At 49.4% G+C, this 19,270-nt stretch overlaps 1 protein-coding gene across 1 annotated transcript in view; it reads left to right on the top strand.

Moving 5' to 3' along the window:
* The first annotated feature begins 6,559 nt into the window (after positions 1-6,559).
* The window catches only part of WWC3 (WWC family member 3), a 122,508-nt gene continuing 109,797 nt past the window's right edge, over positions 6,560-19,270 (top strand). The window contains exon 1 of the mRNA XM_067723518.1: positions 6,560-6,858. Within this exon, the coding sequence (XP_067579619.1) occupies positions 6,575-6,858 (284 nt within the window). The 5' untranslated portion in view covers positions 6,560-6,574. The remainder of the gene's footprint in view (positions 6,859-19,270) is intronic.

Genomic DNA, 19,270 nt, shown 5'->3' with positions numbered 1-19,270 from the left:
TGTAGCCAGTCCTGGGTGGGGATACCAGGCAGGGGAGAGGCAGGGAAACAGGCAAAAATCAAACATTGCTGACAGCATCGTTGGCTGGGGGCTGGCTTTTGCCCATTTCTACTTCTGTGCCAGGTAAGCCAGGCTGAAGTTCGCGGAGGCTTGGCCTACGGTTGAATGACACACAAATCCAGACTGTTAAATATGCTTCTCATGCAAAGCTGAGTAGCTCTTGGCACCTCTTAAATGATAAATAAAGCCCTATCGATTATGAAATTGAGTAACGGAAACACTAACCAGATGGCTCTCTGAATCAATATAGTAAAATCGTTTTTTTAGATGCCCGCACCCCTGCGCCACCCCCTTCCATGTGTGTAACATAGCGCTTCACAAACCAATGGGTCCGGGCTGGCCGTTTGGATGAGATCCCCCGCGCTGCTGATGCTGCCGTCCACGAATCACTCTGTGGACATAAGGAGTTGTAGAAACACAGAGCAACTGGATATCAAGTCAGGAGGTGTAATGGGGAGTTTACGTGTCCACCTGACTGGACCACAGGGTGCCCAGATATTGGGTCAAACATTCTGGGTGTGTTGGTGTGGGTGCTTCTGGATGAGAGGAAAACTTGAATCAGGAGACTAAGGAAAGCAGATGTGGGTGGGTCTCATCCAATCCGTCAAACGCCGGAGTAAAACAAAAAGATTGTCTCTCCTGTGAGTCAGTAAGTAAGGGGGAACTCCTCCTGCCTGCCTGATTGCGCTGGGTCATCCGCTTTTTCCTGCCTTTGGACCTGAAGTGAAACATCAGCTCTTCTGGGGTCTCCAGCCTGCTGGCCTTGGACTGAAATCATATCACTGGCTCTCCTGGGTTTCCAGTTTGCTAACTCAACTTTTCCTTACTCAACCTCCATAATGAATCTTGGTATAAGTATCCTATTGGTTCTGTTTCTCTGGAGAACCCTGACTAATACAGAGGTCAGATGGGATAGCTGAGCTTTGATCTCAGGGCTGATGCTTTTTAGCAGTGGCCAGATCACATTGGCCTAGTTACTTACATTGTCTGGGCCTTGATTTCCCCACTAAAAGCCTAGGTAGAACAAATGTTACCATCAATTACACGCGTATTACAGGGCTTCTCTACATCAGCACTGACATTTGGGCTGGATAATTCTCTGTTGTGGGGTTGTCCTGGGCCCTGTAGGATGTTGAGCGGCAGCCCTGGCTTCTACTCACTGGATGCCCATAGCAAACATCTCCAGGTGTTGCCAAATGTTCCCTGGGGACCACAGTCGCCCCTGGTTGAAAAGCACTGATATATAACAAACATCTCGGGGTGGTTGTTTCAGGATCTACCGACGTTGCCTGTGTTCCAAAACTGTTCCATTCATGCTACAAAAGGGACTAATTTATAATGCTGGTGTCATCAAATGTTAATAACCCAGAGACTGCTCATTTCTGTGTCGGATAAATCCGCCTTCCTGTTTCTGTAAGCCTGAGGCTTCCAAGCTGGTCTGCTTGGCTCTTAAAGCAGAGGTCTGCAGTTGAAGAATCTGTTTTTCCAAATCCACAGGGGACCAGAGTCATAATCCTAAACAGGAGAGAACCCAGCCAGGAGGAAGCATCGTGTAGTATGCCGGCTCATGGCAGCTGTGTCTTCTGAAAATTACGGTTTGCCTGGAATACATTTCCATTTGGCTCGTTACCATTTTGTGCAACACAACCCAAGGGTTGGGAAGGAGAAGTAAAAATATAGCTTTGGGAGGGGACACCTGGAGAGGAAGCAAGTGGGTGACAGCAAATATTCTAAGTTTGGGAGAGAAATTGGTCTTACTTTTTTTTTTCTTAAAACTGAAGTTTAATAACCCAGGTACAAATGCCGAGTCCGCCTACAACATGACAGCCATGAACCAACGCCAAGGGCATTGCTGTACGCGAAGAAGCCAACACACAGCAGAATAAAGCACTAAAATGGCCAAACAGATGGCCTGGTTTATTCACACAGCTGACTCTTTCAGAATACTCTGCATCTCTTTGGAATGGAAGATCAGGACATGAGAAAAACCTCATCTCAAAACTGCACAAATCTACCCAAGTCAAGGAAGTCCCATTTGAGAAAAATGCTCCCAGGCTCCCCGTCCACACTCAAAATCCAAACAAGGGCGTTTCCGATCACAAGTCAAATAAGTGTCTAAAGTTGAAGACTTAAAGTCAGGAAAAAAAACCCTCAGGGAATAGCCCCACCCGCCCGCTTTTCGTTCCTGAGCCCGGGGAGAGGTCTCGGGTTAGGGATCTCGGCATTGCTCTGTGCCTCTGCAGACCCTAAACCGGCAAGACAGGAATTAGCCAGAGCGCCAGCTGATCTTCTCTGCAGCTTGTGGATTTGCATTATTCAAATATATGGGAAGCGCCCATAATTGAGTAACTATTCCAGCATTTAAAGAATGCCAAACAATGAGCCATTTCTTCTTCAGACCCACTCTGGCCCATTTCCGTTTTCCTCTCAGCACATTGTGTAGAATTACCCACTGTGTCACTTCCTGGAACACGCGATTGTTTATACAAGCAGGCAAGACTTCTCCAGCAGTATTTATTTCTCTCATTTTCGACATGACGATTGCAGCCCTCCCGGTGCTCTCTTTTCCAGAAGCTTCCCAAGTATTGAACGTGGATAGAGGCAATTTTGTACCTTCCTTGATAACTCAAGGTTATCCTTTGGGAAGAGAAGGCGGAATCCGAGTAAATATCTTCAAACTCTGGGCATGCTTGCCTGGCATGCAAGGAGTGTGTTGGATTTACTCCTTAAGAAGCATTTTAAAGAAAATATTCTGCAAGCTCCACTTGAGGGCATTTTAACAGTTTGCGCAAGGGGATTCCCCAAAGGGTCTGCAAGGAGAACAAGTATCAATATTTGCATCTCCAGTACCCAGGGCCTAAGTGGATTTTTCCTGAGCTGTGTTTTTTTTTTTTTTTTTTTTTTCCCTGAGCTGTTTTTCCATCAGAAATCTTGGTGGGAGGAGAGGTCGCTACGTTTGTACTTTTCGTTGTTGGCAAGGTTGTGGTATGAACATGGAGGCAATGAAGAATGCATAATTGTGCCTTCGGCTCAGACAAAAGCCTCCTTTCCCTGCAGTGCTTTGTGTATGCTTGTGTTTTTCAGTCCAACATGGAAAGCCCCACTTGACTGTGAGAAAGACAGGCCTTATTCTCCCTAACAATTAACACACGCACACAAGACTTCCCAATATATGGCAAAGCTGGTGAGGCAAGATTCCCCTCACCCGCCCCCCCTACCAACTTCTCTACCATCCCAATGCCCCGCACAGGTCTTTAGGGACCATCCGTTTCTGCCTGGGGCAAACATTACAAGGGAAGATGGAGGCCTCGGTCATCCCAAGTTCTGGTCTCTTCCTTTTGTTGGCTCATTTTAGGAAGAGAAATGCGGCTGGCCTGCTTCACTTCTCTGACTCAGAGAGGTCCAGGGGCCGTGGGTGGGCCTGTCGATAAAGCCTTTTCAGTGAGGGGCTTCCATCTGTCTCCACTGGCACGCCGTGTGACATTTCTTCCCAATTCTCCTCTGTTAACGTGCAAATGAAGTTAGGACTATGTGTAGATGTCGTCACGATGGTCAAACGGTTTATATTTGCTAAGTGCTTGGAAGAATAAGCACAGCAGACTCTCTGGGTTCAGGCTCCCTAGAAGCAGTGCCCAAGGAGGGGTAGTTCCCATGCAAGTGATGGATGTGGGTAGGGGAGGCAGGCTAGAGAGGAAAGGAGCTAGCAAAGCCATGGTAGCCCAGGTGGGGGCCCTGGAGGGTGAGGTGCACTACACTTTGTCCCACCAAGGCCAGGGGCCTGGTCTGTCATACTGCAGGAGCAGTCCTGGGGCGGGGGTGGGGAGTATCACCTCTCAGACATCTGTCAGCCAAGGGTAATCCTCTGAGAAGGGTGTGCGCCCCAGCCAGGGAGATCTGGGTGAGGCGCCGTATCTGCTAGTAAATCAGCAAGTATTTGGTGACTGCGGCTACACGTGCCAAGGGGCAAGGGCTCAGGACTCGAGAATCTAAGGACCGGAGCCTCAGCTTCCTCATCCAAGCCATCTTCCTTTCGGTCTCACAAGGCCTCCCCTGAGTTCCCAGTCTGAACTGGCACCCTGGCTTGGTTTGTAGACAAGCCACAGTCCTAAATGCCTATTCTTGGTTTAGTCCCCGACTTGCGGGCTGGGGGTGCACAGACTCTTTCCTGTTCTCTGCAGCATCCCAACGCCCAGCACAGTGCCTGCATATGGTAGGTCTGCAGCCAGTCTGAGGAGTCCAGAAGAAGATCTCATCCTCAGGGAAAGGCCCATCAGCACTTGCCTCTTAGCTCCTCATGGGGTGTAGCTTCCCCTACCCCTTATTCTTTATCTGATACTTTTTCATCTTGCCTTTCCTTCTGTGAGTCCTTTGATGTGTGTGGCTGTTCTCTCTCTCTGTTGAGGTTGGCGTCACTCCAATGCACTCCAGCCCCATTCAGGATAATTTTTAGTGATAGCGCCCAAATTTGTGAAATTCTGAAATGACACGATGCCTGGCAGGGAGGGCGGGATTGCAGCTTCAGTCCAGCCATGTTGGGTGGTAAAGTGACTGCAGCGTGGGCAGGGAGGGAGGGACAAGGCAGTGGCAGCCTCCTTGGTAATAAAGCATGCCGATCAGAAGGGAAGATGTCAGGGTAGGGACACTCAGCACTTGGGCATTCTCTGGAACATGCAAGATCACAAAGTATTTGCTTTTTTGATACGCTCCATCCCTTTCCCTTGGACATTTAATAACTGTGCATGTGTGACTAAAAGGACTCCAGTGGTGGAATTTCCGGCATATGATGTTCGGGTGGGGGCAGATTCTTGGGGAGCAAGGAAGTTTCTGTGTTGTGGTGGGAGAAGAGGAGGAAAGGCCTCCCTCGGATATGTCCCAATTACAGTCTCCATGCCTTCACATTCTTTTTTAAAACAACTTTTCCCCTTATAAAAGTAATATAATCCTTTTACAAGCAATTTAGACAGTAAATACGATAATTAAAAAAAAATCATCCCACTGAAGGAATGCAAACTGCTGTGAGCATTTGGGGAGGTTTTCCTCTAGTCTCTTCCCCTATGTAGCTAGATATGGATTGCTGTTAGGGTTTTTATCATATCTTTTGGTATCACGGTAACAGTGTTTTAAAACCTCCCTGATACGTTCCTGCACTTCCCGGCATTAAGTCTTGTGGCCAGGGATCTGGAGCCTTAAGTAGTAGCTGGCAGATTTGGAGGAAGAGAGAGCCCCATCTTTGGACTTCAGTTTCTCCAGCTATGAGATGTGAGTGGAACATAATTACCAATTACCATAGAGGTTTCATGTTTTAGGAGCTGACCTGGCTTCCGCCCGAGCAGTGGCCTATTTGGGTCTCCACTCACACTATTGGATCCTCCAGACTGGAAGATGCAAGAGCTCAGGGCAGGTCAGGGGGCGTGGCCCAGAGTGGGGACTTCGGATCAGCCCTGCTGGGGCTCTCCTGGCAGGGATGAGAAGTGCCCACCTGCCCAGCTCCTCACTTTCAGGTGTGTCCTCCAGGTCCCACCCAAGAGGACCGGCCTCGGGTTCCTCCTCCAGCTACGGAGCCCCCTCGGCCTCCCTTCCGGGGACTTACCCACCCTCGCTGGACCATCCTGGGTATTCGGGAGACCCAGGGCGCAGTTCCACTCCCCCACCAACTGGGCAGAGAGGAGGACCCCAGACATCCAAGGCCTGAGAATGGGTGCAGTGAGGTGACCGCCCTCTCCCCCGGGAATTGTTTGGGCCCCAAGAGTCAGCCCCCGGCAGGCCGCGCCTGCAGCCCGGGTGGGGCGCCGTCCTCCCGGCCCTCCTTCCTCTCCGCGGTGGCCCGGGGGCGGACGGACGCGGCGGCGCCCATCCTGGCTCCCGTGCGGTTTCCCGGCGAGGCCCAAGGAGGTGGTGGAGCGGGAGAGAAGAGGGAGGAGCGCGCGGAGCAGGAGGGGAAGACGGAAGAACACTGAGCGGGGTTGGGGGGGTGGGAGCAGCCGGCTGGGGAGGAGGAGTAGAGCAGCGGGCGGAGGTGGGGGCTGGGGGGCACAGGAGCCAAGAGACGAGGAGCCCCCAGGAGAGACTGGAGGCGGAGCAGCCAAGGGAGATTGAAGGGCTTGCAGCAAGCGGGGGAGGAGCCGCCGAGGGAGAAGGGGATGGGGAGGGGCGGGCCACACGCGGGGCGGGGCCTGCGTAGCCCCGCCCCTACCGGGCCGCGCCGAGGAACGAAGATGGCCGGGCGCGTCGCGGGAACTGAGGGGCCGCCGGTAGCGGCTGCGGCAGCTCTGGGGCTGTGACTCCACGAGCGGCGGCGACTCGAGTGACCCAGGCGGCGCGGGCGGCGGCGCGCAGGGCCAGGCGGCAGGCGGGCGGCAGGCGGGCGCCGGTGCGCGGGCACCGGGCGGAGGATGCACCGGGCGCGGCGGGCGGCTCCCCGCGGCCGCCCCCGCGCCCCGGACGCCGGGCCTTAGTGCTGGCGGAGGAGGCGGCGCGCGTGGGGCGGCCGGGCGGCGGCGGGGCCCGCGCCGTCATGCCGTGGCTGAGCGGCGGCCGGCGGCGGCGGCGGGGACAGCCGCGCGAGGCCCCGCGGGAGCCGCCTCAGCCCGCGCAGCCCCCGCGGGAGCCGCCGCCGCCCGCGCCCCCCGCCGCGGCCCCCGCGCCCCCCGCGCCCTCCGCGCCGGCACCCCCACGGGCCCGGGAGAGCGCCGAGCTGCCGCTCCCCGCCGGCTGGGAGGAGGCGCGCGACTACGACGGCCGCGTCTTCTACATCGACCACAACACGCGCCAGACGTCGTGGATCGACCCCCGCGACCGGTAAGGGGGGCGCGGGCCCCGGCCAGGATTAGGGCGCCCCATACCTTGGGCCCAGGGAGAGGATCGAGGACCCGGGAGGCCTCCGGGTGTGGACGAAGATCTTGAGTCCTCCGCGCCCGGCGAGGATCCGGGCGCCCCCATCCCCGGACCCCTGGCCGAGGATCGAGGCTCCCCCTCTCCCGGCCTCGAGCCCCAGGAGTGCGGAATCCCCGGCCTCCACCGCGGGGCGGACACCCTGACTTGGTTCCCTCACGGCACCCGCTGACCGACGCCTGGGAGCTGGGCGCCTGGAATTTCCTCTCCAGGGGCTGATGGATGGCCCTCTCTTCCTTTTTCCTCCGCGGTCTCGCCCATCCCTGTCGGGCCTCCGCGGCCCACCGCCACCCGGCTATGGCCCTACAGGCGCCCCCGACCTCGCGGTGGCCAGATGAGCTGTCATCTTGGAGCACAAACGTGCGCCCCAGCCTCGTGGTGTGGGTTCCTTGTCTGGCGGGCTGAACCTAGTTTCCATTCGAAGACTGTGCCAGATGGGACACTTCAGGGATTCCCGATTCTTTGGAGTAACCATCAAACTTGTGACGGTTACTCTTTAGCGCCTTAAAAATTGAGTTAAAATTCTGATTGAAAAAGCCTGTGTACTGCGGTCAGAATGGGCCATGATTAGACCCATATGCTTTTGGAATAAAGGGAAAACAAGAGTTGAATTTTAGGTTTCCTTTTTGTGCAAGATCCGAGTAGAGCATTAAATTGTCTTATTATTCACGTAAATAAATCCTACGGAGTGAAAAACAGATGCTTCTAAAAGCACCACCAGATTACGATTAATTAAGTTCATGTAATGACTTCTTCGTTAACTTTTTGTTTGATTGTCTGTTGGTTTCAGTGGTTCAGCTGCTTTTGGGGAGAGGCATTTTTTTGTGGAGTTGGAATTCTGTTGAAACCAAGGGATTACAGTGATGATCTGGTATCTTGTCCTATCTGGAGCAACTTCTTTCCACACTGGGCCTGAGTGCCAGAAAGGAAATACTGCAAGCTTCCCAGTGATTTTGAGACTTGAAAAGGCCCAGCGTGGTGAGAGGCTCCTGCTTCCTCCTACCTGCACTGGAAAGGCAGCGCTGCATGGCACTGGCGTTTGAAAATAAACCTTTGGGGAGGGAAGCTGCTAAATTATTGTTTGAAGATTTCTCTGGGTTCAGATAGGGAAAAACAAAGAAAGGCAAAAGGATCATGGTTCCCTAACATTCTCTTTGAACATGGCAAGCTTCTGGACTCAGAAACTTAGAGAGATTATAGCACAGTTTATTGGCTTAAAAAGATGCATAGTTACTTTGAAAATCAAGTGAGATCATATTATAATTTTAACCAAAGGCTGGAGCCACAGCTGTCTGATCAAGCCTTGGATGGTTCTGGAGTTGGTAGAACTGCTTGGAATGTGGTGCCCTTTTATGCTGTATGTCTGTTAAAAATCCAAACAACTGGAAAATGAACCAATTAAAAAATACTGTTTTGCTTAGAAAAGGCAAAGACTCATTTTTTGAGGGTAATATAAAACAGTTGTAGTTACATTGGAGTGTGGATTCATGATGAAAAGTGTAAATGTAAGAGTTTCCATTTTAATGGTACAACCCAGGCCATAGGTGAGCAGACCCCACAGAAGACAGCTTGCAGAATCTTCCTTTCCATGTATTTCATACACATTTCCTATGTTCCTCTTTCCAGAAATCTGTGTTATTGAATGACATTTTATACATCACTTATGTTACAGGTTTTTAAAAAGCCCTGTTTCTAATGCTAAAATTGTCGGTGGAGTGAACAAAAGTGGACATTTTACATTTTTGTGTAAAGTAAAAACGTGTACACGTTTATGAGACACTGTTTTTATAGTGAGTGAAAATTCAGCAGGGGACAGCTTGCACTTCAGCTCCCATAATACCTTGCCCGAAATATGTATGGAATGCTCAGCGAGCCACAGACATTTAAGTGGAGTCTACAGAGGGGTGTAAATGCTGTAATAGTCATTCTTCTTCTTTCACAACAGAACCCTGCTGATTTTTATAGGTGACTGGTTATCCTTTAAAGTTGTAATTGATTTTTATGATTTTTATGATATGGAAAAATCCGTGTGTCAGAGCACAGCATTTTCTCCACGTGCATCTGACAGTTAAACCCTTTTTGAGTTGCATTTGATTCACACGACTGGAAAACTGTATTCAAAAAATGAGGACTTTCGGGCTTCCCTGGTGGCGCAGTGGTTGGGAGTCCGCCTGGCGATGCAGGGGACACGGGTTCATGCCCCGGTCCGGGAGGATCCCACATGCCGCCGGGCGGCTAGGCCTGTGAGCCGTGGCCGCTGAGCCTGCGCGTCCGGAGCCTGTGCTCCACAACGGGAGAGGCCACAACAGTGAGAGACCGGCGTACCGCAAAAAAAAAAAAAAGAGGACTTTCCCCAAACAGCTTCCAAATGGAGAACTGTCAGGAGAGGCAAAGAAATAGGTTTTTAAGGAAAATGAAATTATGGAGGAATAGATGAATGTAGTCGGTTAGGCGAAAATCGTTGCCGACTGAAAACATCATTTCCTATATAATTTATTAAACCTAATAGCATAAAATATGCTGCCGTAAGCAAGGTCACCGAGGGCCAAGGTTTGTAAACAAACTCTTCTAGAGTTTTATAGTAATTCCATTCAATGTTGTATTTAACAACATTGGGTCTTGCCAGCTCAGGGTGTGTTGGTGAATTATTGTAGCTGTACTTTCTTTTTCAAGTTACAACAAAGAGGTTGCAAACGTGAGGAGACATCTTTACAGATGTGGCTACAGATGTGTAAAAAAAATCTCAATATTTTCAAAACAGAATTTCTTTAGTTGGAGTATGAACCCACCTTAGGTTTAAATTCACTATGTCTGCAGATCAGTACTGTGCATATAATTTTCGTGGTTAGTTTTCTGGGAATCATACCCAAAAACTTCGTTAAAAAATATAAAGTTGGAACTTCCCTGGCGGTCCAGTGATTAAGACTCCTCGCTCCCAATGTAGGGGGCCGGGTTTGATCCCTCGTCAGGGAACTAAGAATCCCACGTGCTGCATGGCGTGGCCAAATAAATAAATAAGATTAAAAATAAAGTTAATTCACCATTTTTGTGACTGGTAGTTTCTGTGTGTGAGTTGTATGTGGTTTACATTAGTGACACTTATGTGTTCCACATACATCAACTCAGAGTTCAATGGCCACTTTATAAAAAGGTATTTACCATTTAGGTGGATAATATGGGAAGAACTTTTTTGCCTCTTTTGGAAAAATTCAGTGCCTTTGACATGTATATGTCTGCTTCTTGCAGGGTTGTATTGATATTAACCTATAGGTGGACTGATCTGTTGAAACTTAGTGTTCTGTTTCCGATAGCTCAGTTGGGGTTGTACGTTACTGGAAATGCCAACCTCGAGCAGTTTGAGTGGTGGACCATGTCACATTTGAGATCAAAGCAGAGTATTAAATGATCAGGATGATGGTGGAAGGCCCAGATTATATCATGACAAAAGCTTTTAGGGATCCATTTGTTCATGAGACAGGGTTTGACCTGTGCCACATGGAGAAATTCTGTGATATATTAAAAGTCTTTTGAACAGGCTGTTGCTTTAAGGAGAAAACAATCCACGGTTCCGGAATTTGCCAGGTTGGAGCCCCACATAACGGGGCCAGATGGCATCATTGCTACCTTCTTGGAACCTTTGTTCAGTGTTAATTAATAGGAGGTTTACTATATTTACCCCGCAGAGTCTATTTTGGGATTATATAGACTTTCTGATAAGCAAATAATGATTTTTCCATTTTTCATTCTTTGAGATTATAGGTAGTCTCTGTATACATGGGGGAGTGTCTTGCTTTTCAGGCTATAAGGAGTGGGCTTCTGTAAGAATCTTCTTCCATTTAGATGATCAACAACCACTTCTTGGTTTGTTCTCCATCTAATATCTTTCTTTTCTTTTTTTTTTTTTTTAAGAGGAGTGAATGGAAAAGTCATTCATTTCCAAAAATAGCTCCCGGATGTTTGGAAATCTCTAAGTTTCCTTTTCTTCCCTTTCGCTCTGATTTTGGAAGTGGAAACTGTGTTTCACCTCTGGTAGGTTCTAGTGCATAAACTGTTGGGTCAAGTGACATGTTAAAGGTCACTGGGTGAGCCCGGTGAGCTGCTTCTAGCCTGGGTCCTTTTGCTAATTGGCTGCCTTTACAGTAAATTCAGTAAAATTAATCTGATGGCATATAAGCAGAGCTAAAATTTCCTGAGTTCAGTTATTCCCATTCAAATCCAGTAAAATGAAGTAATAGTTATAGATTCTTGGCCTCCTGTGTGCTGGGATGGTGGATGGAGACCAAGTTTGTCTGGGAGATGGGAGACACATAAAATGGAGACAGTGATGGTCGCCAGGCACCATTATCAGGTGGTGATGGCTTCAGAGAAAGGAGCAGGGCTCACTGGAGCCTGGGGGTTCTTTATCCTTGTCCATCATCTCCTAGGTTGAGTGTTTCTCGTGCTTTCTCAGTGCTGGGGCTGAGAAGGGGGAATGTGAGGGAAGTGCTGCGGAAGAGGAAGTGCTGGGTGCGTTTGGAATAAGAGAGCGAACCGTTCAGTTTGACTGACCCCGAGTCTTCGTGTACGGCAGGTCAGGCTCGGGCAAGACCACGCGTGGCTTGAATCCTCCAGCTTTGTTCTTGGAGGAGCCAGGGCCTCTTCCTTCAAACCCCTCATCTTGTATCTGAGGGCTGTAGCCAAGGCGTGCGCCCCACCGGCTGTGGGAAGGACAGGGACTTGAGCTGAGTCTTCTCACCCTGATGCAGTGCTCTGTCACGTACGCCACCCCACTGCCCAGTCCCTACTCAGTTTAAGCATACCGCCTCTGTTCATTTGTTCATTCGATCACCCATTCATTCGTTCAGTAACTGTTGCACAGCCTCTCCATCTCAGGCACGCTTCCGGGTTCAGGACTCCAGTGGTGACCACCAGCAGACAGGTCCCTGCCTCCATGGCGCTCACACGTGCCGGTGTCCTCTTCCCTGAGGCCTCACCGTGCTGTTCCTGCCTCCTGTTCTCCCCGCTGGGATCCCTTGGGTCTTAGGACCACGTGGAGTGCTTATCGTGTGCCAGGCACTCTAGGCACTTGGTGGATGCTCTCCCTGAAAGCCCACGGGGGCTGCATGAGTTGTAGGTGGACAGGTGATGGAGCTGAGGCCAAGGGGGTTGACTTAGTAACCTCGCTTCCCAGAGCCAACAAGGAGGCGTCTGTCTGACTCCGGAGTTGAGCCCAAATCCACTACCTAACCTGACCTTCCTTCCCTTGGCTAGGTAACTGTGTGCCCCTTGTACTGTGTTATACCCACTGGTTACTTTTATCTTATATTCACTGTTGTTTGATATTTAACAGACACCTCCCCCCTCCCCCGCCGCCCCGATAGAATAATGGCCCTCCAAAGATGGCCATGTCCTAGTCTCCTAAACCTGTTAATAAGTTACCTTCCAACACAAATGGCATTTGTAGGTGGGATTAAGTTAAGAATCTTGAAATGAGGTGATCATCCTGGATTATCTGGGTGGGCTCAGTGTCATCAGAAGAATCCTTACAAGAGGGCAGCAGGAGGGTCAGAGTCAGAGAAGAAGATGTGCCAGCAGAGTCAGATGTTGGAGTCATGTGGCCACGAGCTGAGGAATGCAGGCAGTTTCTGGAAGCTGCGAGAGCCAAGGAGGTGTATTTTTCCAGAGCTTGCAGATGGAACACGGCCCTGCTGACACCTTGATTTTGGCAGAATGAAACTGATTTTTGACTTCTGACCTCCGGAACTGTGAGGTAATAAATGTGTGTTGTTTTAGGCCACCTGGTTTGTGGCAGTTTGTTACAGCAGCAGTAGGAAACCGATTCGCCCCATGTGTTGTTCTCCCAGAGACAGTGGAAGCATGTGGTCAGCTTGGTGTCCGTTGATAACAGCCACGCTAGCTGGTATTTGTCGGGCGCTCAGGGGGACTGCGCCGGGTGTCTTATATTCGTTCTCTTGTTGCCTCCTTATGCACTCCTGGGAGGCCTGCACCTTGTGGATTGAGCTTGGAGTTTCACTCACGTTAGGCACCACGTCTTATTTGTTGAGCTAGCCAAATATGAGTGATGGACAGGGTGGAATTCTGAGAGAAGAGGCCACTTGGAAATTGTCGGAGGTTTCAACAGATACTGACGGGCCTAAGTTAGAGATATCTGGGGCACTAGGACTACAAAAGTCAGGGATTATATCAGAGAAATTGTGAAGGCGACAAGTAGTGCACAGGACTTAGCTGATGCTTGAATTAAGGCAGGTGAAATCAGGAGCGGGGTGGGGGGAGGGTGTCAAAGGAATGTTTCCAACACCTTAGGAGTAGCTGGGACCCACCAGGGGCCAAGCTGAGGCCTCCTATTAACCCCACTCATAAGCCTTTACTGTTTTTGCCACCGTTGTTGTTGATGGTGTATGTTCAGTGAGTCGGTTACATAGAGAAACATGTGGAGTCATTCAACTTACTGTATTGCTGACAGGCAGTGTCCTAAGAGGTATCCAAACTGGGCAGGTGTTACTTTAGAGCAGGGTTTCTCTGCCCTGGTACTATTAATATTTGGGGGTGGGTAATTCTTTGTCACGCTGTCCTGTGTAGTGTAGCATATTTCGCAGCATCCCTGGTCTCTACCTAGTGCCTGCCAGTAGCACACCCCTCCAAGTCATGACAACCAAAAGTGTCTTCCGACATTGCCAAGTGTCCTCTGGGGGCCAGATGGTCTGATGGAGACTCGCTGAACTCCTTCTATCTACCTGGTTGCAATGATTCACATTTAGGAGCTGAATTTGTTTCGAGCAGATTGGTGGTTACTAAGATGTTCCATGACAGGGGGTAAGACCACAGAGACCTGCTGTGTGTTTTTTCCATGAAGAACGAATGTTAAACATATTTGTGTGAAAAACCCTGAATTTACTAACCATGCAAATGGTGATACGAGTACATGAAACTTTGGAAAAGTAGTATGAATGTATTCTTCAATTTGTAGAATATTCTCAATCAATGGGTAGATACTGAATGTCAAGTGTATACAAGTGTATATGCAGTGGAACAGAAGAAAATGAATCTCGGGACTTCCTTGGTGGCGCAGCGGTTAAGAATCCGCCTGCCAATGCAGGGGACACGGGTTTGAGCTTGGTCCGGGAAGATCCCACATGCTGTGGAGCAGCTAAGCCCGTGCGCCACAACTACTGAGCCTGTACTCTAGGGCTTGCGAGCCACAACTACTGAGCCCACGTGGTGCAACTACTGAAGCCCGCATGCCTAGAGCCCATACTCCGCAACAAGACAAGCCACCACAATGAGAAGCCCGTGCACCACAGCAAAGAGTAACCCCTGCTTGCCGCAACTAGAGAAAGCCCGCGCACAGCAACAAAGACCCAACACAGCCGAAAAGAGAAAATGAATCTGTTAACACTTCAGTGTTCTGCAGTAACCCAGAGAGAGCTGGCCTGGCCTTCTGCGCGTGCGTGCGTGTGTGTGTGTGTGTGTGTGTGTGTGTGTGTGTGTGTGAGAGAGAGAGAGAGAGAGAGAGACAGGCGGGGATCAGGTTGCCTGGGATGCCCCCAAGAGACATCCCCATCCCTCTGTGGACAAAGGAGCCACCGGTGAGAGGATGGCCTCTGCCTTTGCTCAGAAGCTCTAGAAAGACAGGGCAAGGGCATCCTGAAAGGTTGCTTGTGGAGCTGTGGAATCCTCAACATTTTCCATCTGGAGGGCCCTCTTTTTATTTCCTTAAAGCTCAAGGGGTTCAGGGAGGGAGAGGGAAAGAAGAAGGGAGCTGGCTGGGCCAACCCCTGGGGGACAAGCCCCACAGTTCAGTGGGTGGGACATCGAGCCAGGCAGAGGGCTCCTGTGTGCCAGCCTCAGTGCTGTCAGGAGATCGGGCACTGCCCCGGTGAGTGTGACATTTCCAGGCCACCTGGATCTCGGGCAGGACACCAGAGAACCACTGCAGGAGGTGAGCTCCGTCCTGTGCAAAGGTGCCTGTCTGCAGTGCGGGACAGCCCTCTAGTGTACGGGTCAACTGGGTTTGTCCTGAAAATTACCGCGGTTTTTAAAAATTGAGATATGCTTCACATACCATAAAATGTGCCATTTTAAAGTGCCCTACTTAGTGGTTTTTCGTGCACTCACAAGGTTGTGCACCCATCACCACTATCTAATTCCAGAACATTTTCATTGCCTCAAAAAGAAACCCTGTGCCCTTTAGCAATAACTCCCATCTCCCTCAGCTCCTGGCAACCACGAATCTGTTCTCTGTCTCTATAGATTTGTCTGTTCTAGACATTTCATGTACATGGAGTCGTGCAATCTGTGGCCTTCTGCGTCTGGCTTATCTCACTCAGCATCATGTTTTCGAGATTTGTCCGAGTCGCAGAGTGGATCAGGGCTCCATTCCCTTTCGTTGCCAAATACTGTTCCCTGGTGGGGCTGCACCGCGTTTTGGAAGCCGCCCTGAAGCGCCCTCCCTGTCCAGGTGTCCTTGCAGAATCTAGGAAATAGCTATGTCTTTAATTCCATGATGTCAACTCCCAACCGTTTTACTCAGAGAAAACTGACCATTCATAGGTTTAAAGTGTCAAGATATAAACACGACCTTGTGTACTCCGTGAAAAATACGAGGTTTCAGGCTTGCTGTGATCAGCTGTTGTCTGTCCTCGTCTGTCTGATGCTTGTTTTGGCTCCTTGAGAACTTGGAGTGGGCTTCCCCACTGGGGCTGTGCACAGTGGCCGGGAAGTTCAGGAATGCTGGCGCCTCCCCACGTGGGCCAGGTAGCCCCGAGTTTTAAGCTCCCCTGGAGATTACAGTGTGTAGCCAAGAGTCACAGTTTTGTGCCAGGGCTGGTGGAGGAGTGAGATACAGGAGGTGCTGATGTTTAACAGAAGTGGAGACGGCAGTCTTAACATTGCGAGACTTGGTGCCTTTATTAATTTTTCTCTGCAAATTGGACAAAGACGGTCATCTGTCTGATTTTGAAGGAGGAGAAGGTGCCCTCGTCCTGTGGCTCATTGCTAGCACGACTGGCAGACCTTGCCTGGCAGGTCAGGGACAAGGCCAGGGTCACACCCAGCCATCTCGCCGGGCTCCAGTCTCCAGGAGGGGGCCTGGCATTCAGAGAGCAGTTCAGGGATGGTCTGACTGCAGCCACCCATGTTCGCACCCTCCCCTCCTTTCTTCTTCTGTCTGGAAATGCCCCTCGCACACACTGGCCTTTCTCTGAGAGACACTTAAAGATTGTAAAGAGGGGGTGATGCTGTCCTGACAGTAGGCTCTTCTGAGGCCTGTTGTACTCATTTATGAAGCTTAATGCACTTCATGTGATTAATCAACTGATTGATGCAGCCAGAGGAGCGAGAAACTTAATAAAAATTAATTGTTCGACATCCTGGTGCCCAAAAAGCTGCCTGATTGAGTTTTTCTTTGCAAGCAGCTGTGCTTCTCTCCTGAAGACCCCACTTTCCAGTCTCTGTTGGCGCTGTGCTCTGATGCACAGATGTGCGTGGTCCTGACGGTGGATGCCCTTTAAAATGTTCAGACCCACAGGGACCTGGGGTGTTTTTCTGTTATACGGGAACCCATTGAAGCTAGAATGACACAATGTGGAAGTATGCAGAACACAAGAAAATCCCTGCCTGCCCCTTCCCCGGCTAACCAGCATTATAATAGCTTGCTGTGTGGCCTGCTCGTCCCTTCTCTACACCTCTGCCTAAGTATATGCGCAGAAGCCCGGATACTTGTTTTGGAAGTTTACACGAATGGGATCTTGCTATCAATTTTTTTTTCTGTGACTTGCCATTTTCATTTAACAATATGTCTAGGCACTCTTTCCACCGTCAGAATGTACAGATCTACCACCATTCTCTAAAAAACGTTGTTTTTATTGGGGTAAAAGTCACATAACAAAATAACTCATTTTAAAGTAAACAACTCAGTGGCATTTGGTACATTACCAGTGTTGTGCAACCACCGCTCTGGCCAGCTCCAAAACATTTCCATCACCCCAGAAGGAAACCCTGTGGCTATTAAGCAGTCTCTCCCTGCTCCCCTCTCCACCCCCAGCCCTGGCAGTTGCCGAACCACCAGTCTACTTTCTGTCTCTATGGATTTGCCTGTTGCAGGCATTTCATATAGGTGGAATTCTGTATTCCATGTTTCATATCTCTGTAACTGTATACAGGTGGCCTTTTCTGTCAGGCTTCATTCACCTAGCCTAGTGTTATTGAGGTTCACATGTGTTGTAGGGATCTGGTTTTGTGCTTTTGCTTCTTGGTTTAATGCAGAGGACACACCATCGTGTGATCCTAACTGAGGGCAGCCGTGCGAACTTTGCCCACGGAAGCAGCTGTCACCCTTTAAGAAAAATCAATTGAGGATCAAAGAAAAGAGATCAACTTAATTTAGCTTTTAGTTTGTCACTTTAAGAGAGAAGTATAAAATATTTCACATTTCTTTCTAAAATTAGGAACAGGTAGCCAAAAGCGAATATATGGTAGGATTTTTATTAATCTAGATGCTAAGTCTGTGCCAGGTGCCATGGAGGGTAACACATAATTAATATCGCCTAGGCCTTTTCCTCAAGGGGATGAAAATGCAGCTGGGAAAACAAAAAAAACCTACATGAAATAATAGGCCAACAGCGCAGCGGTTACCAGCCTGCTGCCGGGGGAGCAGGGGTGGCTGGTGGGGGGAGATGGTCAGCCCTGAAGTCAGAAGATACAGAGGGTCCAGGTCCACTCCTGCACCTGCGGCATGCCACTGCGCAAGTCCCCATATTTCCTTGTGGCTGGATTTTCTTACATGTACGAGAAAACAATACTTGTTGTCAGTTGACGAACTGATGCTTGTTGAGTGTAAACTGTTTCCCACATGTGATGACTGCCCCTGGGAGATCTTAGGACAGGGGTTGGCAAACAGCGGCCTACAAGCTGAATCCCGCTGGCCACCTGTTTTTATACAGCCTGCAAGATAAGAATGGGATTTTCATTTTTAAATGGTTGAAAAAGAATCAAAAGAAGAGTAGTATTTCATGAAAGTTATATGGATTTCAAGTCTCAGTGTCCATAGATAAAGTTTTATTGGAGCACGGCCACAATCGTGCAATTAGTTATTGTCTTTGGCTGCTTTTGCGCTATAAGGACAAAGTTGAGTCTCTGGACAGAGGCCATGTGGCCCGCAAAACTGGAAATATTTACTGTCTGGCTCTTTACAGAAAACGTTTGCTGACCTCTGATCTTAGGAGAATACAGGGTCTATTCAAGGTAACTATTAGTCACTGGGGGTGGGGTAGATGGGGGCTGGGATGGGGGACACAGGATAAGAAGACCCCAGCGGGAAGTTTAACCAACTAGAGAGAAGGGGCTCAGAAAGATACAACCCAGCGGGGGACCCTTTAGTCAAGGAAACCTAAATAGAGACTTCTCTCCTCCCCCTGAAAGGCTGCTGCATCTAACTGTCATAAGACAAGCAGGGAAAGTTAGATTAGATTATTTAAACAACATGCCAATTAAGACTACAGTTGAGGGATTTCCCTGGTGGTCCAGTGGTAAAGAATCCGCCTTATAATGCAGGGGACGTGGGTTCGATCCCTGGTCGGGGAACTACGATCCCACATGCCGCGGGGCAACTAAGCCTGCACGCCACAAATACTGAGCCGTCGCGCCTCAACTAGAGCCCGTGTGCCCTGAGCCTGCGCGCCACAGCTAGAGAGAGAAAACCCACGTGCCACAACTAGAGAGAAGCCCGCGCACTGCAATGAAAGATCCCTCACGCCTCAACACAGATCCTGCGTGCCAGAACGAAGACCCGACGCAGCCAAAAATAAAATAAATAAATAAATAAATAAATAATGAATAAATCTTAAAAAAAAAAAGACTACAGTCGACCCTTGGGCAACTTGGGTTTGAACTGCATGGGTCCACTGGATTTATTTCAGTAGTAAATACCACAGCACAGAACTGTGGATACGGAAGAACTGTGGGTACAGAGGGCTGACTATAAGTTATATGCAGATTTTTGACTTTCTGGTGGGTGGGCACCCCTAACCCCTGTGTTGTTCAAGGGTCAACTGTACTTTATAGTAAGAAGACAGGAAAAAAAGCACTTTTAGAACGATTTTCATTAAAAATACACAGTTAATTCTGGGGATCTAATGTACAGCATTATGATTATAGCTAATAGCACTGTATTGTATACTTGAAAATTGCTAAGAGAGTAGATCTTAAATGTTCTCACCACAAAAAAGAAATGGTAATTATATGATGTCACGGAGGTGTCAGCTAACCCTACTGTGGTAATCAGATTATTGCAATATATAAGTGTATCAAAATTAGCATGTTT

The sequence above is a fragment of the Pseudorca crassidens genome, chromosome X (genome assembly GCF_039906515.1).
Source record: "Pseudorca crassidens isolate mPseCra1 chromosome X, mPseCra1.hap1, whole genome shotgun sequence".
NCBI lineage: Eukaryota > Metazoa > Chordata > Mammalia > Artiodactyla > Delphinidae > Pseudorca > Pseudorca crassidens.
Note: the sequence above shows the minus strand (reverse complement) of the source record. Positions and strands in the feature narration are given on the sequence as shown.